The sequence below is a fragment of the Rutidosis leptorrhynchoides genome, chromosome 2, assembly GCF_046630445.1.
Source record: "Rutidosis leptorrhynchoides isolate AG116_Rl617_1_P2 chromosome 2, CSIRO_AGI_Rlap_v1, whole genome shotgun sequence".
NCBI classification, from domain to species: Eukaryota; Viridiplantae; Streptophyta; class Magnoliopsida; order Asterales; family Asteraceae; genus Rutidosis; species Rutidosis leptorrhynchoides.
In genome coordinates this window covers 700,493,281-700,514,632 of record NC_092334.1, presented here as the reverse complement: position 1 = coordinate 700,514,632, position 21,352 = coordinate 700,493,281, and the positions used below count along the sequence as shown (strand labels likewise).

Genomic DNA, 21,352 nt, shown 5'->3' with positions numbered 1-21,352 from the left:
TGACGGTTTCGATATGGCTTTGTGCCTTACTTGTAAGAAAGTCCCTTGTCGGTTTCAATGACGGTTTACCAAATATCTTTCAAAACTGACAGTTTTGATTTATGGCTTTATGCTCGGCTTGTAAGAAAAGCCCCTTGTCGGTTTCATTGGCGGTTTACTGATATGGCTTTATGTCCGACTTGTAAAACAGTCTCTTGTTGGTTTCTTCATTGACGGGTTTACATTAAACTTTTTAAGGTTTCGATGTGGCTTTATGTCCGACTTATAAAAAAGTCTCTTGTCGGTTTTAATGACGGTTTATTGATATGGCTTTATGGCTGACTTGTAAAGTCACTTGTCGGTTTTAAGACGTTTTACCAAAATCTTTTTAAGGTTTGACGGTTTTGATATGACTTTAAGCTCTGGCTTGAAAAATACGTCCCATGCGGTAAAAATTTGTTCAAAGTTGATGGTATCGATATACCTTTATGCCTTGGCTTGCAAATTCTGTTTAAAGTTGACGGCTTTGATATATGACTTGATCCCATGGGTTGTGAAAAAGCCCCTTGCTGGTGGTATCGATATACCTTTATGCCTTGGCTTGCAAATTCTGTTTAAAGTTGACGGCTTTGATATATGACTTGATCCCATGGGTTGTGAAAAAGCCCCTTGCTGGTTTCGACGTTGATTTGCTTAAGTTCGTTAAATATTGATGGTTTTGATATTCCTTTATGCCATAGGTTTTGTATAAAACGTCCATTTTGCCCTCGCAGGTTTTGATTTTGAAAAGGCCTTATTCCGTGGCTTTGTAAAAGATATCCCTTGTGGGTTGCAATGATGATTTGCTAAAACCTGTTAAAAAACGAAGGTTTTGATGTATTTATGCCATCTCTTGCAAAAAAAGCTTCCTTTTGGTACTGTTTAAAAACGATGGTTTAATACGGTTTTATGCCATGTCATGTATAAATGTCTCTTTGATGCTGGTTTGCCTAAATCTTGAAAGTGTATGTTTCGATATGGCTGCACGCCATGATTAAAAGACATTCCCAGCCCTTGATATAGCTTATAAATCTTGAAAGTGACTGTTTCGATATGGCTGAATTCAGAAGTTGTTGCCATAAAATGATCGCGTGCGGTCATGTATATTCATAGTGTAGTATGTTTCTCTTTCTGAAATGCCATAAGAGTACGGAAATTTGACTTTTTAGGTCAAATAAACTAATTATCAATCACACAGCAAAAATGTGAGCCTATTCTTTTATTTGCATTCTATAAGAGACCAGAAAGTTGACATTTTTAGGTCAAATAAACTAATTGTCAATTACATAGCTTAAAATGTGAGCTTGTTCTTTTATTTGCATCCCTATAAGAGACCAGAAGTTGACTTATTTTGGTCAAATTAACTAATTGTCAATTACACAGCTAAATGTGAGCCTGTTCTTTAATTTTGTGGTTTATTTTGATGTGATTTGACATGGATATGTGACAAACGCTATGAAAATAGAAGAAAAGTTTATTTGTTTTGGCTGCCTTTCCTTTGTTACATTTTTTTTTTAAAACACCATTTGTTTTCAGATTAAATTTACATCAACTGTATAGGAACAGTTTGATACTTTCTAAAGTGAATTCAGAAGTGAGGTTGAACATTTTTTTTTGAATAACTTGACATTTTGATATGGCTTTATCCCATGGTTTGTATTAAGCGTCATGTGTGGGTTTCGATGTTTTTTTCGTCAGAATCTATTTATAATTGACTGATTTGAAATGGCTTCATGTCATAAGTTGAAAAAATGTCCCCAGGTTTGCCAATATCTGTTTAAAGTAGGTTTGCACAAATCTTTTTAAAGTTGATGTTCTTTATATGGCTATGTGGGTTCTGATGTTGATTCTTTAAATATATATTCAAACTTGATGTTGGGATCGATATCTCTTGTTTTGAAATTCCCTTGTTTGATATTATGGATTTGGTTAAAAAGGATTTGGTTAAAAAGGAAAAGTGTTTGTGGGATTTTGGGAAAGTTGGTTGAATATTATGGATTTGGTTAAAAAGGAAGAACATGCTATTTCGTTAGATGCAACATGGGCCCAATTTATGTAGATATCTTTTTGTTAAAGTTATTACCTATATAAATATTTGATGATGAGGTACTACACTACTATAGTTGTGGGCACTTATAAATTTGGTTTCTGAAAATGAAATATCAAATCAAAGACTTAAGCAAATCCTTTTATTTTCTCAAAAATTTCCCTGTTTCACATGTGATAGTTTGATTCTATTTTGTACTTGTGTCACTTGTAGATTCTAGGGAAGAGACAGTCTCTGCTAGTGCTGAATGAGACCCAAAAAGGTATGTTATTTGAATATTTAGGCCTCGTTTGTTTAGAACTTAATAGACTTAATGATATAAAATTGAATAAGTCGTATGGTGTTTGTTTTTAACTTAATGAAAATATAATGTCTTAATAATTTAAGTCATGAAAATATGAATTTTCATATTTGTCCTTACTCTTTTAAAACTGCTAACATAACTGCCTATAACTTCCGTATGTACAGGGTTAAATTTGTAATTTTTATTATTCAGTCAGTATTCAGCACATAAAACAAACACCACCTATTTTTTCATCACTTATTCCTCACAGACGTTATAAATTCATTCATACAACAGAACTTAATAAAATAAAAAACAAACGGAGCCTTAATTACTTGTGATAAGACCTACAAATTAAGTATAGTATTATTATTGTATATCAAAATATGTTTCCTTTCATATGTGGCCTCAAAAAAGGTTCTTGGGCAACATGCTCTCTGGGAAGATCTAGAAAATTAGTGTATTATTTGAATTCAATAAATTTATTGCAATGGTACGTCATTTCTGTCGGATTTGTAGTTTGTTATATATTGATATAGACTAGTAAATGAAAAATTGTACTCATTTGGTTGGTATCGATACGATACAAATACGGTAACGTTAGTTCGAGAACTAATGTTCATCCCTAACTCTAAGTGTTGTTTATAAAAAATACAATTGTAATTATCCTTATATACTAAATACCACTGGATATTTGGTCGTTTTATTCACAAAACCCCTCAAAACGGCATCTTCTCTATATTGAATTGAAAATACTCATTATTTTCCTGGAAAAAAACCCCAATTAATTAATAATTTAATTTAATATACCACTAGTTCATGCATAAGTTACATTTAATTAATATAATTATAGTTATTATTATTTATTATTTATATAAGATTTTGCTGGCCATTATTTTAATTAATGTAGAGTAATTCATTTTTAATTTTTTATATTATATATTATTATTATTATTATTATTATTATTATTATTATTATTATTATTATTAATTATTAATTATTAATTATTAATTATTAATTGATATTTATATTTATATCTTTATATATCTATATCTATATTTCTATTATATTGCTAAAATGATGATGTTATTATTAGGCTAATTTCTTTGTTAAGAAAAAATCAAAAAGAAAAAGAAAAAAATCTAAGCATGGTGGGTGATGTCATTAATCTAAATAATTTTGAATTAAAATTAAATCTTATTAATTAATTATTAATTAATTATTAATTATTATTATTAAATCTTATTAATAATTATTTTAATTATTAAAATTAAATAGTTAAATAGTTAAATTATTTTAATTATTTATTTTGAATTGAGTACGAGAAGGTATAAAAGTTAGGCAGAATGAAACCAATTCTACATTTATATTTTGATTTACACTTTTAAATAAAATGACAACCAATATTATCTCTTATGATTGGATGTGGATTGTTAAATATGCATTTTAGGTGTTTGATGAAATGTTCAGCTGACGAGTTTCTTAGTTGAATTATGTGGTTTCACGGGTTATAAAACTAAATAACTTTAGCATTTACGTTTACTTAATACCTATCGTTAAACTGTTTCGTTTAAACAAACCCGTGGTTTCACGGGTCATTTCACTAGTTTATATTTATATTTATCTATTATATATTTTTATTTATTATGAATTATGAAAATGAAAAAGAAAATCAGCTTAAAAAACACGCGTGTGTTGTAAATTTAGTAGTTAAATATGGATGGTAATTAGTCAAATATGGATAGTAAAATTTGTACTATATATATATGTGCATAATGTAAGTTACAAAAACACACATATACATTAAATAAATACATCACACCTCTTTTCAACCTCTTTCTCTCCTATATCTTTTACAACACATCTCTCTTTTATTGGTTCTTTCAATTTGAATATATTGAACCAGGCCACTAAATGTAGTTATAAGCCTACTGAAATATAACACGTTATCAGCACGAAGTGCTCCGTATAATCAAGGTTTATCTAAGCAAACACACGTCACTAATCAAGGTAAGAAATTATCTAACTTTTATTAACTTCACTAACATTTATATTTATGTTATTTAAGTTATATATGGTCGGTTATACCGCCTGAATTATATTTCTGTAATCTAACTTTTATTAACTTCACTAACATTTATATTTATGTTATTTAAGTTATATATGGTCGGTTATACTGCCTGAATTATATTTCTGTAATATAACTTTCATTAACTTCACTAACATTTATATTTATGTTATTTAAGTTATATATGGTCGTTTATACCGTCTGAATTATATTTTCTGTAATCTAACTCTTATTAACTTCACTAACATTTATATTTATGTTAATAAGACCTCATGATTGTACGCAACACGTCATTTGACAACACGGTACTTTATGTACGCAACACGTCATTTGACAACACGGTACCATGGGTCGAGATTAATTCCGATCAATACGAATACGATGGGGTCTTTATATGTTATCTAACATTTATGATTACTTATGCAATTAATCATTATTTATTTCATGCATACTAATGTTTATTCTTAAAAGTAAATCTTAAAAGTTAAAATAAGAAAAAATAGTTTGTATTTTTATTAAAAGTAAATCTTAAAAGTTAAAATAAGAAAAAGTAGTTTGTATTTTTATTAAAAGTAAATCTTAAAAGTTAAAATAAGAAAAGTAGTTTGTATTTTTATTAAAAGTAAATCTTAAAAGTTAAAATAAGAAAAGTAGTTTGTATTTTTATTAAAAGTAAATCTTAAAAGTTAAAATAAGAAAAAGTAGTTTGTATTTTTATTAAAAGTAAATCTTAAAAGTTAAAATAAGAAAAAAAATCTTGTCCTTTATATTACTCATACGCGTTTTGATATAGTGACTTTATTCGTTAACGTCAACTAACGACGTTACAACGGTCATATATACATAACGGTTGTTAACGTCAACTGACGACGTTACAACAACTATATTTTTCAAATATAAAATAAACATCTCCGTTTTCACATTTTCACAAATCAATCTTCATTTTTCAGATTACTACTCTCAAAAAGTTTTTGTAAAAATGATTCACACAAGGATGATTTTTCCTATTGTATTGGTCATATTAACTATCATCATTGTTGCTAATATACCACCGGGTGAACCTATATTCTATCCTGCCCTTGTGGTTTTATTATTTGTAATCATACCATTATTCTGTTGTTTGCTACTTATGAATTTAAAATGATTCTAATTTCATTTTATTATTTGTCTATGAATAGAAGTTGATTATGATTATGATTTATGTTATTCATCTTTTTGATAATAGAAAATGTCGAATTTGAAAAGGCTTAAATTTGCTCATTTAGAACAAGTGGGAACAACTACTTAACATGGGTTATGAATGTAGAAAAACATCTCGAATCAAACGGTATTTTAGAAACCCTGAATGAAAATAACAATTATTCCGAACAAGATAAAGCAATAGTAAGTATTTTTCTTAGCAAACATATTGACGAGTCCTTAGAATCTACATATTATATGATCGAAAATCCAAGTGTATTATGAAAAATACTCAAAGATAGATACGATATTAATTATCAAAAAAGAAAAAATAATAATAATAATAACGGTGATCCATGAAAGAATAAAATTAAAGATATTAGTAGACGCTCTTATAAGAATTCCGGAGATTCTTATTAATGATCTGGTAACGTGGATCATCAGTCTAGTATTTCTTGAATACATGAACATCTTGTTTAGCTCTACAAATAAGTCCCAAAAGAAAAGAAAACGAGAGTGAATCTGTTGACAAATCTTGATTAAATTAACCCTGAGCTACCTTGAGACTTGAATGGTTTGAATTTTCTAAGATGCCTAGTTTTTTTTTATGTATCACTCATAAATAAATGGTTTTAGACCATAACGCATATGTTTTATTAAGTGTTATCTTTTATGTACTTCAGATTATAACTTGTTTGCAGGTAATATTATTTGATTATCTTGCTGAAATATAACTCATTATTTGCTTATCTTATTTGAAGTTTTAGTATGAATCCTGCAGAAATACAACATCAATTAAATGGTAAAGACCTATGTATTGCAGATAGTAGTAACATACACACTATGATCAAATCTAAGAAATATTTCATTGATTTAAATCAAATGAAGGAATTATAAATACTATATCAGCTCTTGCAAACTTGATATAAGAAACGAAAAAGGCAAAATTTCATATTACCAAATGGTACGAATTTTTTGGTAAACAATGTCTTGTTTTCTCCCAAATCAAAGAGAAATTTGTTAAGTTTCTCTGATATATATCATAATGGATATGATTATCAGTCAATGATAATCGAAAATGAGAAATATCTATGTAGCACCGAAAAGCGCATAGGATTAAAAGCGCATATGATAAAAAGCGCATATGATGAAAAGCGCAGCGCATATGATTAAAAGCGCATATGATAAAAAGCGCATATGATGAAAAGCGCATTGCATATAATTAAAAGCGCATATAATGAAAAGTGCATATGACGAAAAGCGCAGCACATATGATTAAAAGCGCATATGGTGAAAATGATATATGATGAAAAGCACATATGGTGATTAATGAAAATCACATATGGTGATTAATGAAAAGCACATATAGTGATTAATGAAAAGCACATATAGTGATTAACGAAAAACACATATGGTGATTAATGAAAATCACATATGGCGATTAATGAAAAGCACATTGAGAAATAATCACCAATGTTTCTTGAAAGAATTCAAGGGTATATATATGGACCAATTCATCCATCATGTGGACCATTTTTCTAATAGACGCATCTAACGCATGGTCTCATGTTTGTGTGTTATCAAGCCATAATATGACATTTGCAAAGTTTCTTGCACAAATTATTAAATTAAGAACACATTATTCTGATTACACCATTAATAGGATGAGACTTGATAATGCTGGTGAGTTAACATCTCAAGCTTTTAATGATTATTATATGTCTACAAGGATTGTTGTTGAACATCCAGTTGCTCATGTGCATACACAAAATTAGTTTAGCTGAATCAATAGATAAACGCTTACAGCTAATAACTAGACAATTAGAAATGAGTACAAAACTCTCAATATTTATATGGGGACATGTAAATTTACATGATGTGACATTAATTCGCATTAAATCAAGTGCAAGTTATAAATATTCTCCATTACCAACTTAATTTTGGTGGAGACCAAATATTTTCCATCTTAGAACATTTGGTTGTGCAGTGTATTTTTAATTGAACAACCACAACAAATGGTTTCTCAAAGAAGGATTGAAATATATGTTAGATATGAAACATCTTCAATCATAAGATATATTGAACCCATGACGGGTGATGTTTTTACAGCAAGTTTTGTCGATTGTCACTTTAATGAAACATTGTTCTCTATATTAGGGGGAGAAATGAAATATAAATAAAATGATGTTTCATGGTGTGAACATCAATTAAGGAATATTGATCATCGCACAAAAGAATGCGAAAAGAAAGTTCAAAAATAATGCATATGCAAGAACTTGCAAATTAATTACTTTATGCATTTAAAGATACAAAAAATAAGTGACTAAATCATATATACCAGCAGTAAATGCTTCAGCTAGAATTGAAATTACAAAAGCTGGCAATAATGTCACTCATGAGTCTTTGCTACGGCAGAAACGTGGGAGACCAATTGGTTCCAAAGATAAAAATCCTCGAAAAAGAAAATCAGCTGATAATGAGGTAAAAGAAAGTGTTCAACAAGAACCACAAATCAATACTCCTTCTGCAGAGGATATTGATAAATGTAAATACATAAATTGCAATAAATTATGCAATATTATGAAAATGAAATGAAAAATCTTGATGAGATATTTTCATATAATGTTACAATGACATCATGAATAAAGATGATGATTTGGAACCAAAATCTGTCATTGAATATCAAAATAGACGTGATTGAACTCAACGGAAAGGAGCAATACTAGCTGAATTAGAATCGCTCAATAAAAGAAAAGTTTTTGGATCAATCGTTATCACTTTTAAAGATGTGAAACAATGGGATACAAATGAATTTTTATCCGAAAAGAAATGTGCAAATGAAGTTACAAGGCAAAACTAGACTTGTAACTCAAGATTTTCCACAAAGACCAGAAATGAATTAGGAGAAAAACTTATCCTCCTATAATGAATATAATTACTTATTAGATACTTAATCAACCTGATAGTTATTTAAATGCATCTCATAGATGTTGTTACTACTTATCTGTATGGATCACTTAATAGTGATATATATATGAATATACCTGAAGGGTTAAGGTATCATAAGCATCTAATACAAAACCCAAGGGAATATATTCCATTAAATCACAAAGATTTCTAAATGAGTTTATACAATCGGGACGTATGTGGTATAATCGATTAAATTACTACTTGATAAGAAAATGGTATACATATAAACTTATTTGCACGTGTGTTTTATAAAAACAATGTTCGGATATGTGATCATAGCTGTTTATATCAATTATCTTAAATAAAGAAATCTATGAAGCCATTCAACTTCTAAAGAAAGATTTTAAAATAAAAAAAATCAAGTATTACGTTGATTTACATATTGAGCATATTACTAATGACTTACTTATACATCAAACAACTTATACCGAAAAGATTTTAAAATATTTTAATATGGACAAGATAAAAACCATTAAGTACTCATATGGTTGTTAGATCTTAATATTGATACTAATCCATTTCATCCTCTAGAAGATCATGAAGATCTTCTTGGTTCAGAAGTTCCATATTTTAGTGCAATTAGGGCTCTTATGTATCTTACAAATTATACAAGATCTGACATTTCTTTTGCAGTTAATTTGTTGACAAGGTTCAGCTCAGCCCCTACCAAAAGACATTGGAATGGGATCAAACAAATAGTTTGATACCTTCGGGGAACTACTGATTTATAATTATTTTATTCTAACAACTCGAAACAAGATTTGTTTGGTTATACAGATACAGATTATTTATCTGATCTACATAAAGCTAAATCTCAAACTGGATATGTATTCCTAAATGGAGGCACCGCAATATCATGACGTTCTCAAAACAAACACTTGTTGCAACATCATCAAATCATGCCGAAGTGATTGCATTACATGAAGCTACTCGGGAATGATTTTAGTTAAGATCAATGATACAAATCATTATTGATTCTTGTGGACTAGAACGCTATAAAAGCCCAACAACTATCTATGAAGATAATACAGCTTACATAGTACAAATGAAAGAAGTGTATCAAAAATGACAGAACAAAACATAAATGCTGACGAGGCGCTAAAGCTATAAACGGTCTTAACGGTCATAAGTTTGATGGAAAAGAATGGTATATTGGTAAGGCTCAGAAAAAGACTGAAAGGGAATAGGAATTGAAACAACAGTTTGAGCAAACCATGAAGGAGACTGTAGACAAATCACAAGGGTCAAACTTGTACATAAAAGATTTAGATGATACAGTTTCAGATGAAAACCTCAGATTCTTCTCATATACTCAAGATCTCATAAAAGACAACCAGATTAAAATGAGATACGTTCAATCAACAACTCTGCTGATCTTTATACCAAAGCACTGTCAATCGCTGTTTTCAAAACATACGTTCACAATATTGGCATGAGGCAAGTTCAAAAGATGTGACGACTCAGCGTTGTCTACTTGAGGGGGAGTCAACTCTATGCTGCACTCTTTTTCCCTTAGCTAAAGTTTTATCCCACTGAGTTTTCTTTAGCAAGGTTTTTAACGAGGCAGTATTAATTGCTCTTTAAAAAAAATTACCATCCAAGGGGGAGTGTTGTAAATTTAGTAGTTAAATATGGATGGTAATTAGTCAAATATGGATAGTAAAATTTGTACTATATATATATGTGCATAATGTAAGTTACAAAAACACACATATACATTAAATACATCACACCTCTCTTCAACCTCTTTCTCTCCTATATCTTTTACAACACATCTCTCTTTTATTGGTTCTTTCAATTTGAATATATTGAACCAGGCCACTAAATGTAGTTATAAGCCTACTGAAATATAACAGCGTGATATATTTCCGTGTATTAATTACATCATTTCCACGTTAAACCTAAAAGTTAATCAAAGTATGTATACAAATTCCAAATTCCGACTGAAATCATCATAACGTTTTTTCTCTTCAAACGTCACCGCCATCGCCGTCGTAGCCAAAACACCACCACTCTTTATTGCCCCCGTTTTGGTGGTGGTGGGGTGGTGGTTGTTGTATTTCCTTAATTTCGTTCGATGTTCAAATTATGATATGAATGTGGTATGTTCTCGAAACTCTTTACATCTCGTTTCTTTAAAAATTATGTTTTGCAAAACATCGATTCATATGTAAATGTGGATCAGTTAATATTTTCGTTTGGATGTGGGTTTGTGCATTAATTTGTTATAAAAACGTTCTTTGTTGGTTTGAATGCTTTGTTGCCTAACCCCTTTAAAATTGATGATTTTGGGATTAGGGTTAGGGTTATGGTTAGGCCATAGCCTGTAAAAAAGCACTTGTAGGTTTCAATGTTGGTTTTCTAATTATTGGTTAAGATTGACGATTTCTATATAGCTTTTGCCCAAATTTATTTGAAATTATCCGGATATGATGTTGGCTTACCCAAGCCTGTTCAAATTTGTTGATTTTGTTATGCTTTTACATTTTGACTTGAAAAAAGTCCCTTGTCAGTTGTCGGTTTCAATGATGGTTTACCAAAAGAAAAGTTTAAGTTGACTGTTTCGATATCGGTTTATATCTGGCTTGTAAGAAGGTCTCTTTGGGTGTCAATGACGGTTTACTAAGGCTTTATTCCGTGCTTGTAAAAAAGTCCCTTATTGGTTTCAATGACATTTTACCGACATCTTTATAAGTTGATGGTTTCGATATGGCTTTATGCATGACTTGTAAAAAAGTCCGTTTGTCAGTTTTAATGATTGTTTACGAATATCTTTTTAAAGTTGACGGTATTGATATGGCTTTATGCCCGGCTTGTATAAAAGTCTTTTGTCGTTTTCAATGACGGTATATTATTCTAGACTTGACTGTTTTAATATGGCTTTATGCCTTACTTGTAAGAAAGTTTCTTGTCGGCTTCATTGACGTTTTACAAAATATTTATAGATTAGATGGTTTGATATGGCTTTATGCCCGAGTTGTAAAAAAGTCCCTGACGGTTTCGATATGGTTTTATGCCTTACTTGTAAGAAAGTCCCTTGTCGGTTTCATTGACGGTTTACAAAATCTTTATGGAATTGACGGTTCAATATGGCTTTATGTCTGACTTGTAAAAAAGTCCCTTGATGGTTTCGTCGTTTCGATATGGTTTTATGCCTTACTTATAGGAAAGTCCCTTGTCGGTTTTATTGATGGTGTACAAAATCTTTATAGAATTGACGGTTTGATATGGCTTTATGTCTGTCTTGTAAAAAAGTCCCTTGACGGTTTTGATATGGCTTTATGCCTTACTTGTAAGAAAGTCCCTTGTCGGTTTCATTGACTGTTTACTTTTTTTTTTTTTTTTTTTTTTTTTTTTTTTAACAAATGTAACGGTTCGATGTGGCTTTATGCCTTACTCTTAAGAAAATCCCTTACCGGTTTTATTCATGGTTTATAAAATCTTTATAGAATTGACGGTTCGATACGGCTTTATGCCTGACTTGTAAAAAAATTCCTTGACGGTTTCTATATGGCGTTATGCCTTACTTGTACCTTGTCGGTTTCATTGACGGTTTACAAAATCTATACAGATTTAACGGTTCGATATGGCTTTATGCCTTACTCTTAAGAAAGTACCTTGTCGGTTTTATTGATGGTTTACAAAATCTTTATAGTATTGACGGTCTGATATGGCTTTATGCCCGAGTTGTAAAAAAGTCCCTTGACGGTTTCGATTTTTTTTTGCCTTACTTGTAAGAAAGTCCCTTGTCGGTTTCATTGACGGTTTCCAAAATCTTTATTGAACTGACGATTCGATATGGCTTTATGCCTGACTTGTAAAAAAGTCATTTAGACCGTTTTGATATGGATTTATGCTTTACTTGTAAGAAAGTCCCTTGTCGGTTTCATTGACGGTTTACTAAATCTTTATAGAATTGACGGTTCGATATGGCTTTATGCTCTGCTTGTAAAAAGGTCCCTTGTCGGTTTCAATGACGGTTTACCAACATCATTTTAGACTTGATGGTTTGGATATGCCTCTAAGCCTTACTTGTATGAAAGTCCCTTAATGGTTTCACATACGGTTTATAATCCTTTTTAAAATTATGGTTCGATATGGCTTTATGCCTGACTTGCAAAAACGTTCCTTGACGGTTTCGATGTGGCTTTATGTCTTACTTGTAAAAAAGTCCCTTGTCGGTTTCAGTGACGGTTTACAAAATCTTTATAAAATTAACGCTTCGATATGGCTTTATGCAGGACTTGTAAAAAAGTCTCTTTGACGGTTTCGATATGGCCTTATGCCTTACTTTTAAGAAAGTCCCTTGTCGGTTTCAGTGACGGTTTACAAAATCTTTATAGATTTGACGGTTCGATATGTCTTTATGCCTGACTTGTAAGAATTCCCTTACAAAATCGTACGGCTCTGTTTCGGGAGCCATCAGCAAGCGTCTACTTATTGGCGACTTGACTGTCGCTTAGAGCCTAAATCGAATCCCAGGCAACATTTTAAAACCCATGGAAATTTGCTCCACCATTTTCATGGCGATGGCTTTTACTTTTTACGATTTTTTTTTTTTTTTTTTTTTTTGGCCGGAGGTCCGTTGCAAGCAATCTCTTTATCCGTCGAACATAGAGAGGGAGGACTTTCTCTACTCTTGTGAGTGCTTCACTCGGGGTGGTGAAATGATTTCTCTTTGTCCTAGGGTAGAGGAAGGATTGTCTACGTCTCACCTCCCCCATACCCTACAAGTGTGGGATTAGGTATTGTTGTTGTTGTTGTAAGAATTCCCTTGTCAAATTTAATGATGGTTTACCAACATCATTTTGGACTTGACGGTTTTGATATGGCTTTATGCCTGACTTTAAAAAAAGTCCCTTGTCGGTCTGACGGTTTCAATATGGCTTATGTCTTACTTCTAAGAAAGTCCTTTGTCGTTTTATGTGACTGTTTACAAAATCTTTTTAAAGTTGACGGTTTGATATGGCTTTATACCCGACTTGTAAAAAAGTTCCTTGTCGGTTTATCTTAATCTTTCAAAGTTTATGGTTTCGATATGGCTTTATGCTCGGCTTCTAAAAAACCCCTTGTTGGTTTCAATGACGGTTTACTGATATGGCTTTATGGATATGGCTTTATGCCTGACTTTGGAAGCAAGTCCCTTGTTGGTTTCAATGACGGTTTACCAAATATCTTTCAAAGTTGACGGTTTCGATATGGCTTTATGCCCAGCTTCTAAAAAAGCCCCTTGTCGATTTCATTGGCGGTTTACTGATATGGCTTTATGTCCGACTTGTAAAACAGTCTCTTGTCGGTTTCTTCATTGACGGGTTTACATAAATCTTTACAAAGTTGACGGTCCTCGATATGGCTTTATGTCCGACTTATAAAAAGTCTCTTATCGGTTTTAATGACGGTTTACTGATATGGATTTATGTATGACTTGTAAAGTCCCTTGTCGGTTTAATGACGCTTTACCAAAATCCTTTTAAAGCTGACGGTTTCGATATGGCTTTATGACCGACTTGTAAAAAAGTCCCTTGTCGGTACATGACGGTTACCAAAATCTTTTTAAAGTTGACGGTTTCGATATGGCTTTATGCCTAACTTGAAAGAAGTCTCTTGTCGGTTTTAGTAATGGTTTACCGAAATCTTATGTACGTTCGTTGCTTTTATATGACTTTTGTCTGACTTGTAGAAAAGTCCAGCATATTCCTTTATATAGTTGACGATTTTGATATGGCTTTAGGTATGGCTTGTAAAAAACTTCCATGTCGTTTTCAATGACTGTTTACAAAAATCTGTCAAAGTTGTCTGTTTTGATATGTCGGTTTCAATGACTGTTTTGATATGGCTCTGCTTATAAGATACGTCCCTTGTGGTTTTCTAATATGTTTAAAGTTGACAGTTTTAATATGACATTATGCCATGGGTTGTGAAAAAGCCCCTTGCTGGTTTCGATATTGATTTACTTAAGTTCGTTAAAAATTGACGGTTTTGATATGGCTTTATGCCATAGGTTGTATACCACGTCCCTTGTCGGTTTCCATGTTAATTTGCCCTCGTGGGTTTTGATTTTGTAAAGGCCTTATTCCGCGGTCTTCTAAAAGATATCCCTTGTGGGTTGCAATGTCGATTTGCTAAAACCTGTTAAAAAAGAAGGAACATATGTTTTTTATGCTAAATCTGTTTAAAATGATGGTTTAATATGGTTTTATGCCATGTCATGTAAAAATGTCTCTTTGATGCTGGTTTGCCTAAATCTTGAAATTGACTGTTAGTTGGCTTAATTTTTGTTTTGAAAGAGTAAGTGGACATTAAAGATTTGATCCGCATTTTGGTACAGCAACCATGTATATTTGTAACGTTTAAGGGATCGATATCTCTTGTTTTGAAATTCCCTTGTTTGATCCGAACTAAAATTAACGAACTTTTAAGGATAAACTTTTCAAGAATTTGGCAATTTTCTAAAGAAAGAAAAGTGTTTGTGGGATTTGGTTAAAGTTGGTTGAATATGGATTTGGTTATAAAGGAACAACATTATATTTTGTTACATGCAACATGGCTCTAGTTTGAGTAATGTATATACATTTTTGTTTAAGTTATTACCTATATAAAGTCAAACTTATTTGATGATATGAGGTACTCTAGCTGCAAACAATGTTTGGGATGTATAAATTTGCTATCTGAAAATGAAATATCAATTCAAAGAATTAAGCGAAACCTTATGTTTTCTTAACAATTTCCTTGTTCGCAGGTAATAGTTTGATCCGATTTTGTACTTGTTTCACTTGCACAGCTTCTTTGGAAGAAGACAGTTTCTGCTAGTGCTGACTGAGACCCAAAAAGGTATGTTATTTAAATATTTAATTACACGTGCAATCGTGCATAAGACCTACAACTAAAGTTTAGCATTATCGTATATCAAAATATTTCTCCGTTCATATGTGGCCTCAAAAAGGTTCTTGGGAACATGCTTGCTGGGAAGAAATAGAAAAATACTGTATTGTCTGAAATTAATAAAAATATGTTGCAATTGTTTGGGATGGTCACTACCAATACACAGATATTACATTAATGTAGTATGTTACATTAGTGAATACCAAAAGATTTGTAAGGTTGGATATATAATGGCAAATGTAGGATCAAAATTGATAGGGTTCCATACTATAAAACCATGAATCCTATAAACAATACGGGGTCCTATACATATTTCTTAGTGACACTTTGTAAAATTTATTTAAATAATTATTAGTGGTGTTAGAGGACACCACTGCGAAATAGCTAGATTTGGCCATGTAGATAACATGTACATATTCTTATGAAATATGATCATTATGTTCATGTTTATTGCACTTTAGAATGTGATTACTAGTTGATGGGATTATGAGAAAGGCTACTGAACCTTTTCATGCTTAGTACTAGTTGCACTGTCGTGTAACTCGTGTTCCATCGGTGCTCGACATGTAGTTTCCCAACCAGATTGTTTCATCATGTTAGGAGCACCAAATCATATTGCATTCATATGGTACTCTGCCTTCAAATTTTAACTTAAACTATGACTCGCCTTTTTCTGGAACCGATCTATATAAATTTATGTGACTGTACATAGCTCACCTTCTCAATTTTATAGTTATAGTTTAGGTTTGTAACACCCCAGATATTATTTATTACTCCCTATTAAACTTGTGTTAGTTAACTTGTCAAATGTTAGAAAAAGGACTTGTGTTAGAAAAAGGACCTTGTGTGTAAGGTTTTAAGTTGGGCAGGGTAGATGTGTGTAAATATGGCCTAATATATGTTTTCCAAATCTGCCATTTCCTCTCATTTAACACCTTGAGCTGAAAATTTGAGATAGATTGAATGAGAGGGTGAGGGTAGTGTTTTTTGGGAGATCAACCAAGAAGTGTTAAATTTCTTCCATGCAAAGTGATCTATGAACGAATCAACCTACTAAATACTTAATAGCACTAGCGGAGCCCTAGATTTCCTCATGTTCATCATCAAGGGATTTTTTGGTTTTGTAACCATAAACCTTAGGTTTGAACAATTTATGTTTTAAATCCGATTTTATGTGTTTAGATGATGAAATTGGTGTTCAAAATGAAGCTTTTAACTTTATACAAACCCTAATTCGAATTTGTAATTTAGGGTTTGTGATATTATTTCTAGTTTCAAGCTTCAATTCGTGTTTTGATGATGATTCGATTGATAACAGTAGGTTTAGGATAAATGTGTTGTTGTATGATGAATATGAATGTTTTTAAATTTGAATACCAGATCTGAATATGAACTTGTTATTAATTTCTGTGTAATATATATACAATTCGTAGTCGATGGATTCGATCACAATTAGATTGATTCACAGCTTTCTTCAACATATAATTCAATAAGGATTGACTTATAGTCACAAGGTAAGATCAAGTCTCTCAACAATGTGTTGAGAGAGTTTGGGGATGAACACACTTTTTTTTGTGTGTAATTGTGAGTTAAATGTTGGTAGTGATGATGAACTTGTAAAAATGGAGACTTTTAGTTAGTAACATGTGAGTTAAATGTTGGTAGTGACGATGAACTTGTGAAAATGGAGACTTTTATTTAGTAACTTGTATGTTAAAGTTTAAAAATCTGATTATGAGCATGTTTAACTAAGAAACTTTGAAAATTGTAGTATTAAGATTGGAGGATTTGGATTATGGGTTGGGAAGACTAGTAGTCATAAGTCTCGAACTAGTTAAATTAGTGTTTAAAATGGGTTTTACGGGTCAAATGATGAACCCCAGGTGTAGTTGGTATTGTTTGACCAAATATGAATGTATTGTGATGAATGTGTAACGTATATGCCTAGTTGTGTGGTGAATTGTGTTTGAGAACGGCTGTGTCGACTTCTTAATTGAGGTGGGTACAACTTGTACAAACAGTGGTTGTTGCCTGTAGGGCGTATGGTTCTTCGTCCATAGGGACCGGCTTGTGATTGTTGTCAGTTCTTCGTACATAGGGACTGGCCTTTTGATTGTTGCCGGTTCTTCGTACATAGGGACCGGCCATTGATTTATGAATTACGTGTTGGCGTGTTGCTATGCTTATATGTATGTAGTATATGTAGTTCACATTGGTCTTACTTAAACTTTGCTTACCCGTTTGTTGTTTACCTTTTAATAGGTTCCGGTTTGGATAAGGGCAAGGGTACACGATAAAAGCCTAGCAGCTTCGTTGATGCAAAGATGTTGTGCTTTTGACTTGATGTGGCTTTGTTGTTAGGGATAGTAAATCCCAAGAAGTATGCTTTTGACTTTTGGTGTCGACATCTCAAGTTGGGTCAAGTTTGTACTAGTTGTTTATAATGGGTCGGTTAAAAATAAATGTTGTTTATGAACACCTAAGCTTATTAAAACATTGGTTGGTATGTGATTATCGTTCAGAAATTCAGGTTATGTTAAGTTATTGTTGTTTGTTGTTGTTAGAGATCGAAGGGTTAAGTGTAAAATGGGTCAAAAGCAGAAATACTAGAGCTGCAGGTGCACTCACCTGTATAATAGAAAATCCGGTTTTTTGGGGTGCACTCTGCGCACCTAAAGGGTGTGTTCCGCGCACAGGTTTCTTTTTTTTTTTCGAAAGGCTCCGCGCACAGGTTTCAATAAATAAATAAAAAAAAAAAAAAAAAAAAAAAAAATCTTAGTCGTCTTTAGATTGGCGGTATGTGGTCGTTTCAAGGTTAGCCCATTTTTAACATATTTTTGCAACTTTTAAGGTACATAACACACCTTATTAAACGTGCTTGCATAATAACTTGAGTATATATTTGCTTGTGAACATCTACAAGGTACTCATTCCTTTTCGTTCTATTTCCGAATTGTCGATTCATTTCATTGCAAGATTAAACCTGAGTATATATTTGCTTGGTATACTTGTTTTCCTGTGCCCGGTGGTGTCGGTGTAGTAGTGCTGCAATGATAAGAATTGATTGATCGTTTACAAAGCAGAACGTGAATTACATTATTAACAGATTTTGTGGATCACAGCTTGCCATAGGAAGAACCAGCTTCATAATAGTCTCAGACTCAGTTATTTTTTGCAAAAAAAGAAAGAAAAAAAAACGAATAATATATAAATCAAATTGGGACTTCATCAAACTAATGATTAATGAAGCCCCATAAACGTATAAAATGAAAGCTACCGAGCTCAACTCAAACAATAAACCAATCTAGAGCTGACAAAAAACTGCAGTATCTAACAAGTGAAGACCCGAACAAGGAACCCGACAAAAAGAAAAAAATGCACCATAACGCTAAACACAGTAAGAGTGTAACCAATCAAACGAGCACCAAACGATTAGAAACCATCTGAGGGACGAAACGTCACAAAGATCAAAAAACATCACGTCAAATATCCTTGACGAACTCGGAGAATTACTTCATCTTGGCCCTTTGGACCGGTCGTCGTCTTGGTTTTTTTTAACTTTAGTCGATTGCTCAGAAACTAATGTTTCAGTATGTTGGGGTGTCAACATGTTACATGCTGCATACATCACAAAAGACATCATATCAACAAAAAAGATAAGGGTGAGGAATTATTGTTTACATCTAACATCCTCATACTTCACATATTCTTCGAATTGAGTATTGTTTTTGTTGTCATCGTGTATCTAAACCATATGTCCATATGCAAATTTCTGGTGATGAAATAATAGTATATATATATATGCCCACAAAAATAAATCAACTGACTTATCTATAATGGAAAAAAGACAAGATCCAATTTATATGGCAATTAAGTGATCATACCTGGGTTGGCAAAAAAATAAACAGAATTTGTACATGTAACAAATGAGACTTCAAAAATAAATGAGGATAAAATAGTAAATTATTAGGAGGAGGAGTCTGGGTCAAAGTAGCACTGCCTGAGAAATTACAGCTCCCCTGAAGTTCACATTTCCTATGAAAATATCTATTAGACCACTCGTAACAGGGGGACCCAACGCCGTTGTAGCCTAGCTGGAGGGCCGAAAACGCCTGCAAAACGCCGTAACGGCGCCGTGGTTAGTGGCGTTGCGGCGGCGTTGGCGATGATTCAACGGAGCAAGAAACGGGAGTGGTGGACAGGTGGCTGTTTGTGGTTGGGCTAGGAAACTAGCCGTTGGTCTTTAACGGTTTAAAAAAATAAAAATTAATATATTTATTTTATCTATATATATACATAATTACCTTATAATTTTACACACAACAATTATCTTTCTTTCATTCTTTAACTCTCTTCTTATTAAAAATCACAAAAAATGGATAAGGCCTTCAAAATGTTTAACTTTTTAATCGATGATTCGGATGATGAAAAAATTGTTACGTTCGTTAACAGTTTATGGGAAGAGGAGGAAGAAGAAGTAGAAGGAGAGGCGAGTAGTTCACGAGTCCCTCATCCCCGCACTTATATTGCACGGGATCGTGAAGCTGCTGCCGAGAGGTTATACAATGATTATTTTGCGGAATCACCGAATTATCCTGAAAAAAAGTTCAAGCGACGGTTTCGAATGAGTCGTCAATTGTTGCTCTGTATCATCAAAGGTATATCTAACTATAATAGTCATAATATACCCGATTATTTTTTGTACTTTAGGGAGCGTCCCGATTGTACTGGACGTCAAAGTTTGACAATATACCAAAAGTGTACGGCGGCCATACGCCAAATGGCGTATGGAACCACACCTGATATGTTTGACGAATATATAAAAATTGGTGAGAAAACTGATGCCCAATGTCTAGAAAACTTTTGTCAATGCGTATTTCATTTGTTTGCAAGAGAGTATTTGCGTAAACCAACCGCCGATGATATTGCTCGACTTTATAATTTTCATTCACAAAAACATGGTTTACCGGGTATGCTTGGTAGTATTGATTGTATGCATTGGGAGTGAAAAAATTGCCCTGTTGCGTGGCAAGGGCAATATACTCGAGGTGATCAAAAAGGCCCGTCTGTTATGCTCGAGGCAGTAGCCTCTCAAGATTTGTGGATATGTCATGCTTTTTTTGGTATGGCGGGTTCAAACAACGACATTAATGTTTTAAATATGTCGTCATTATTCAACACCATAAAAGATGTCAGTGCTCCACCTTCACCATTTGAAGTAAACGGGCATCACTATGAGAGAGGGTATTACTTAGGTGATGGTATATACTCGGATTGGGCTATGTTGGTAAAAGCTCCCCACAACCCAATTGACGAACCACGCAAAAAATTTAAAAGGTTTCAAGAAAGTGCAAGGAAAGATATTGAGCGTGCATTTGGGGTACTTCAAGGAAGATTTGCAATGTTAAAAACTCCGGCGAGAACTTTAGACTTCAACAAAATTAGAAGACAAATGTACGCTTGTATTGTCTTACATAACATGATTCAAGAAAACAATGGTTTTGTGATAACTCACCGAGAGGAAAGAATGATTGCAAGGAATCCGCCACGACGGTTAATCAGGAATTTGAGGGATCGAAATGCTATTGTTAAGGAAATACAAGATCGTCAAGTACACAATATATTGGAGGCCGATCTAACCGAACATGTTTGGAACTTGTCACCGTTTTTTCGTTCCGCTAATAATGTCGAGTAGTATGTGATGTATTATTCTAGTTTATTTTTTATGTGTTTCAGTTTAATAATTTATGTATTTCTAGTTCCGATAATATGTTATGTAATATTAATGCAACTGTTGTTTACTTAAAATATCCGTTTATTGCATTGTTTCATAAAACGATTACATTAAAATAAAAAACCAACTAAGTTCCTAAAACGATATTACATTTGATATTACTCAAATTA

General features: G+C 32.4%; 1 protein-coding gene and 1 long non-coding RNA gene across 2 annotated transcripts; both read left to right on the top strand.

Moving 5' to 3' along the window:
* Positions 1-10,473: 10,473 nt before the first annotated feature.
* LOC139894127 (uncharacterized) lies at positions 10,474-18,113 on the top strand. Its single transcript, XR_011774818.1, has 3 exons — positions 10,474-10,668; positions 15,306-15,397; positions 17,711-18,113. It is a non-coding gene; the product is annotated as an uncharacterized lncRNA (long non-coding RNA).
* A 1,710-nt stretch (positions 18,114-19,823) lies between these two features.
* On the top strand, positions 19,824-21,143 carry LOC139890410 (protein ALP1-like). The gene is made up of 2 exons (XM_071873295.1): positions 19,824-20,439; positions 20,482-21,143. Exons 1-2 carry the CDS (start codon positions 19,824-19,826, stop codon positions 21,141-21,143), a joined length of 1,278 nt encoding a protein of 425 aa, XP_071729396.1.
* The last annotated feature ends 209 nt before the right edge of the window (positions 21,144-21,352 follow it).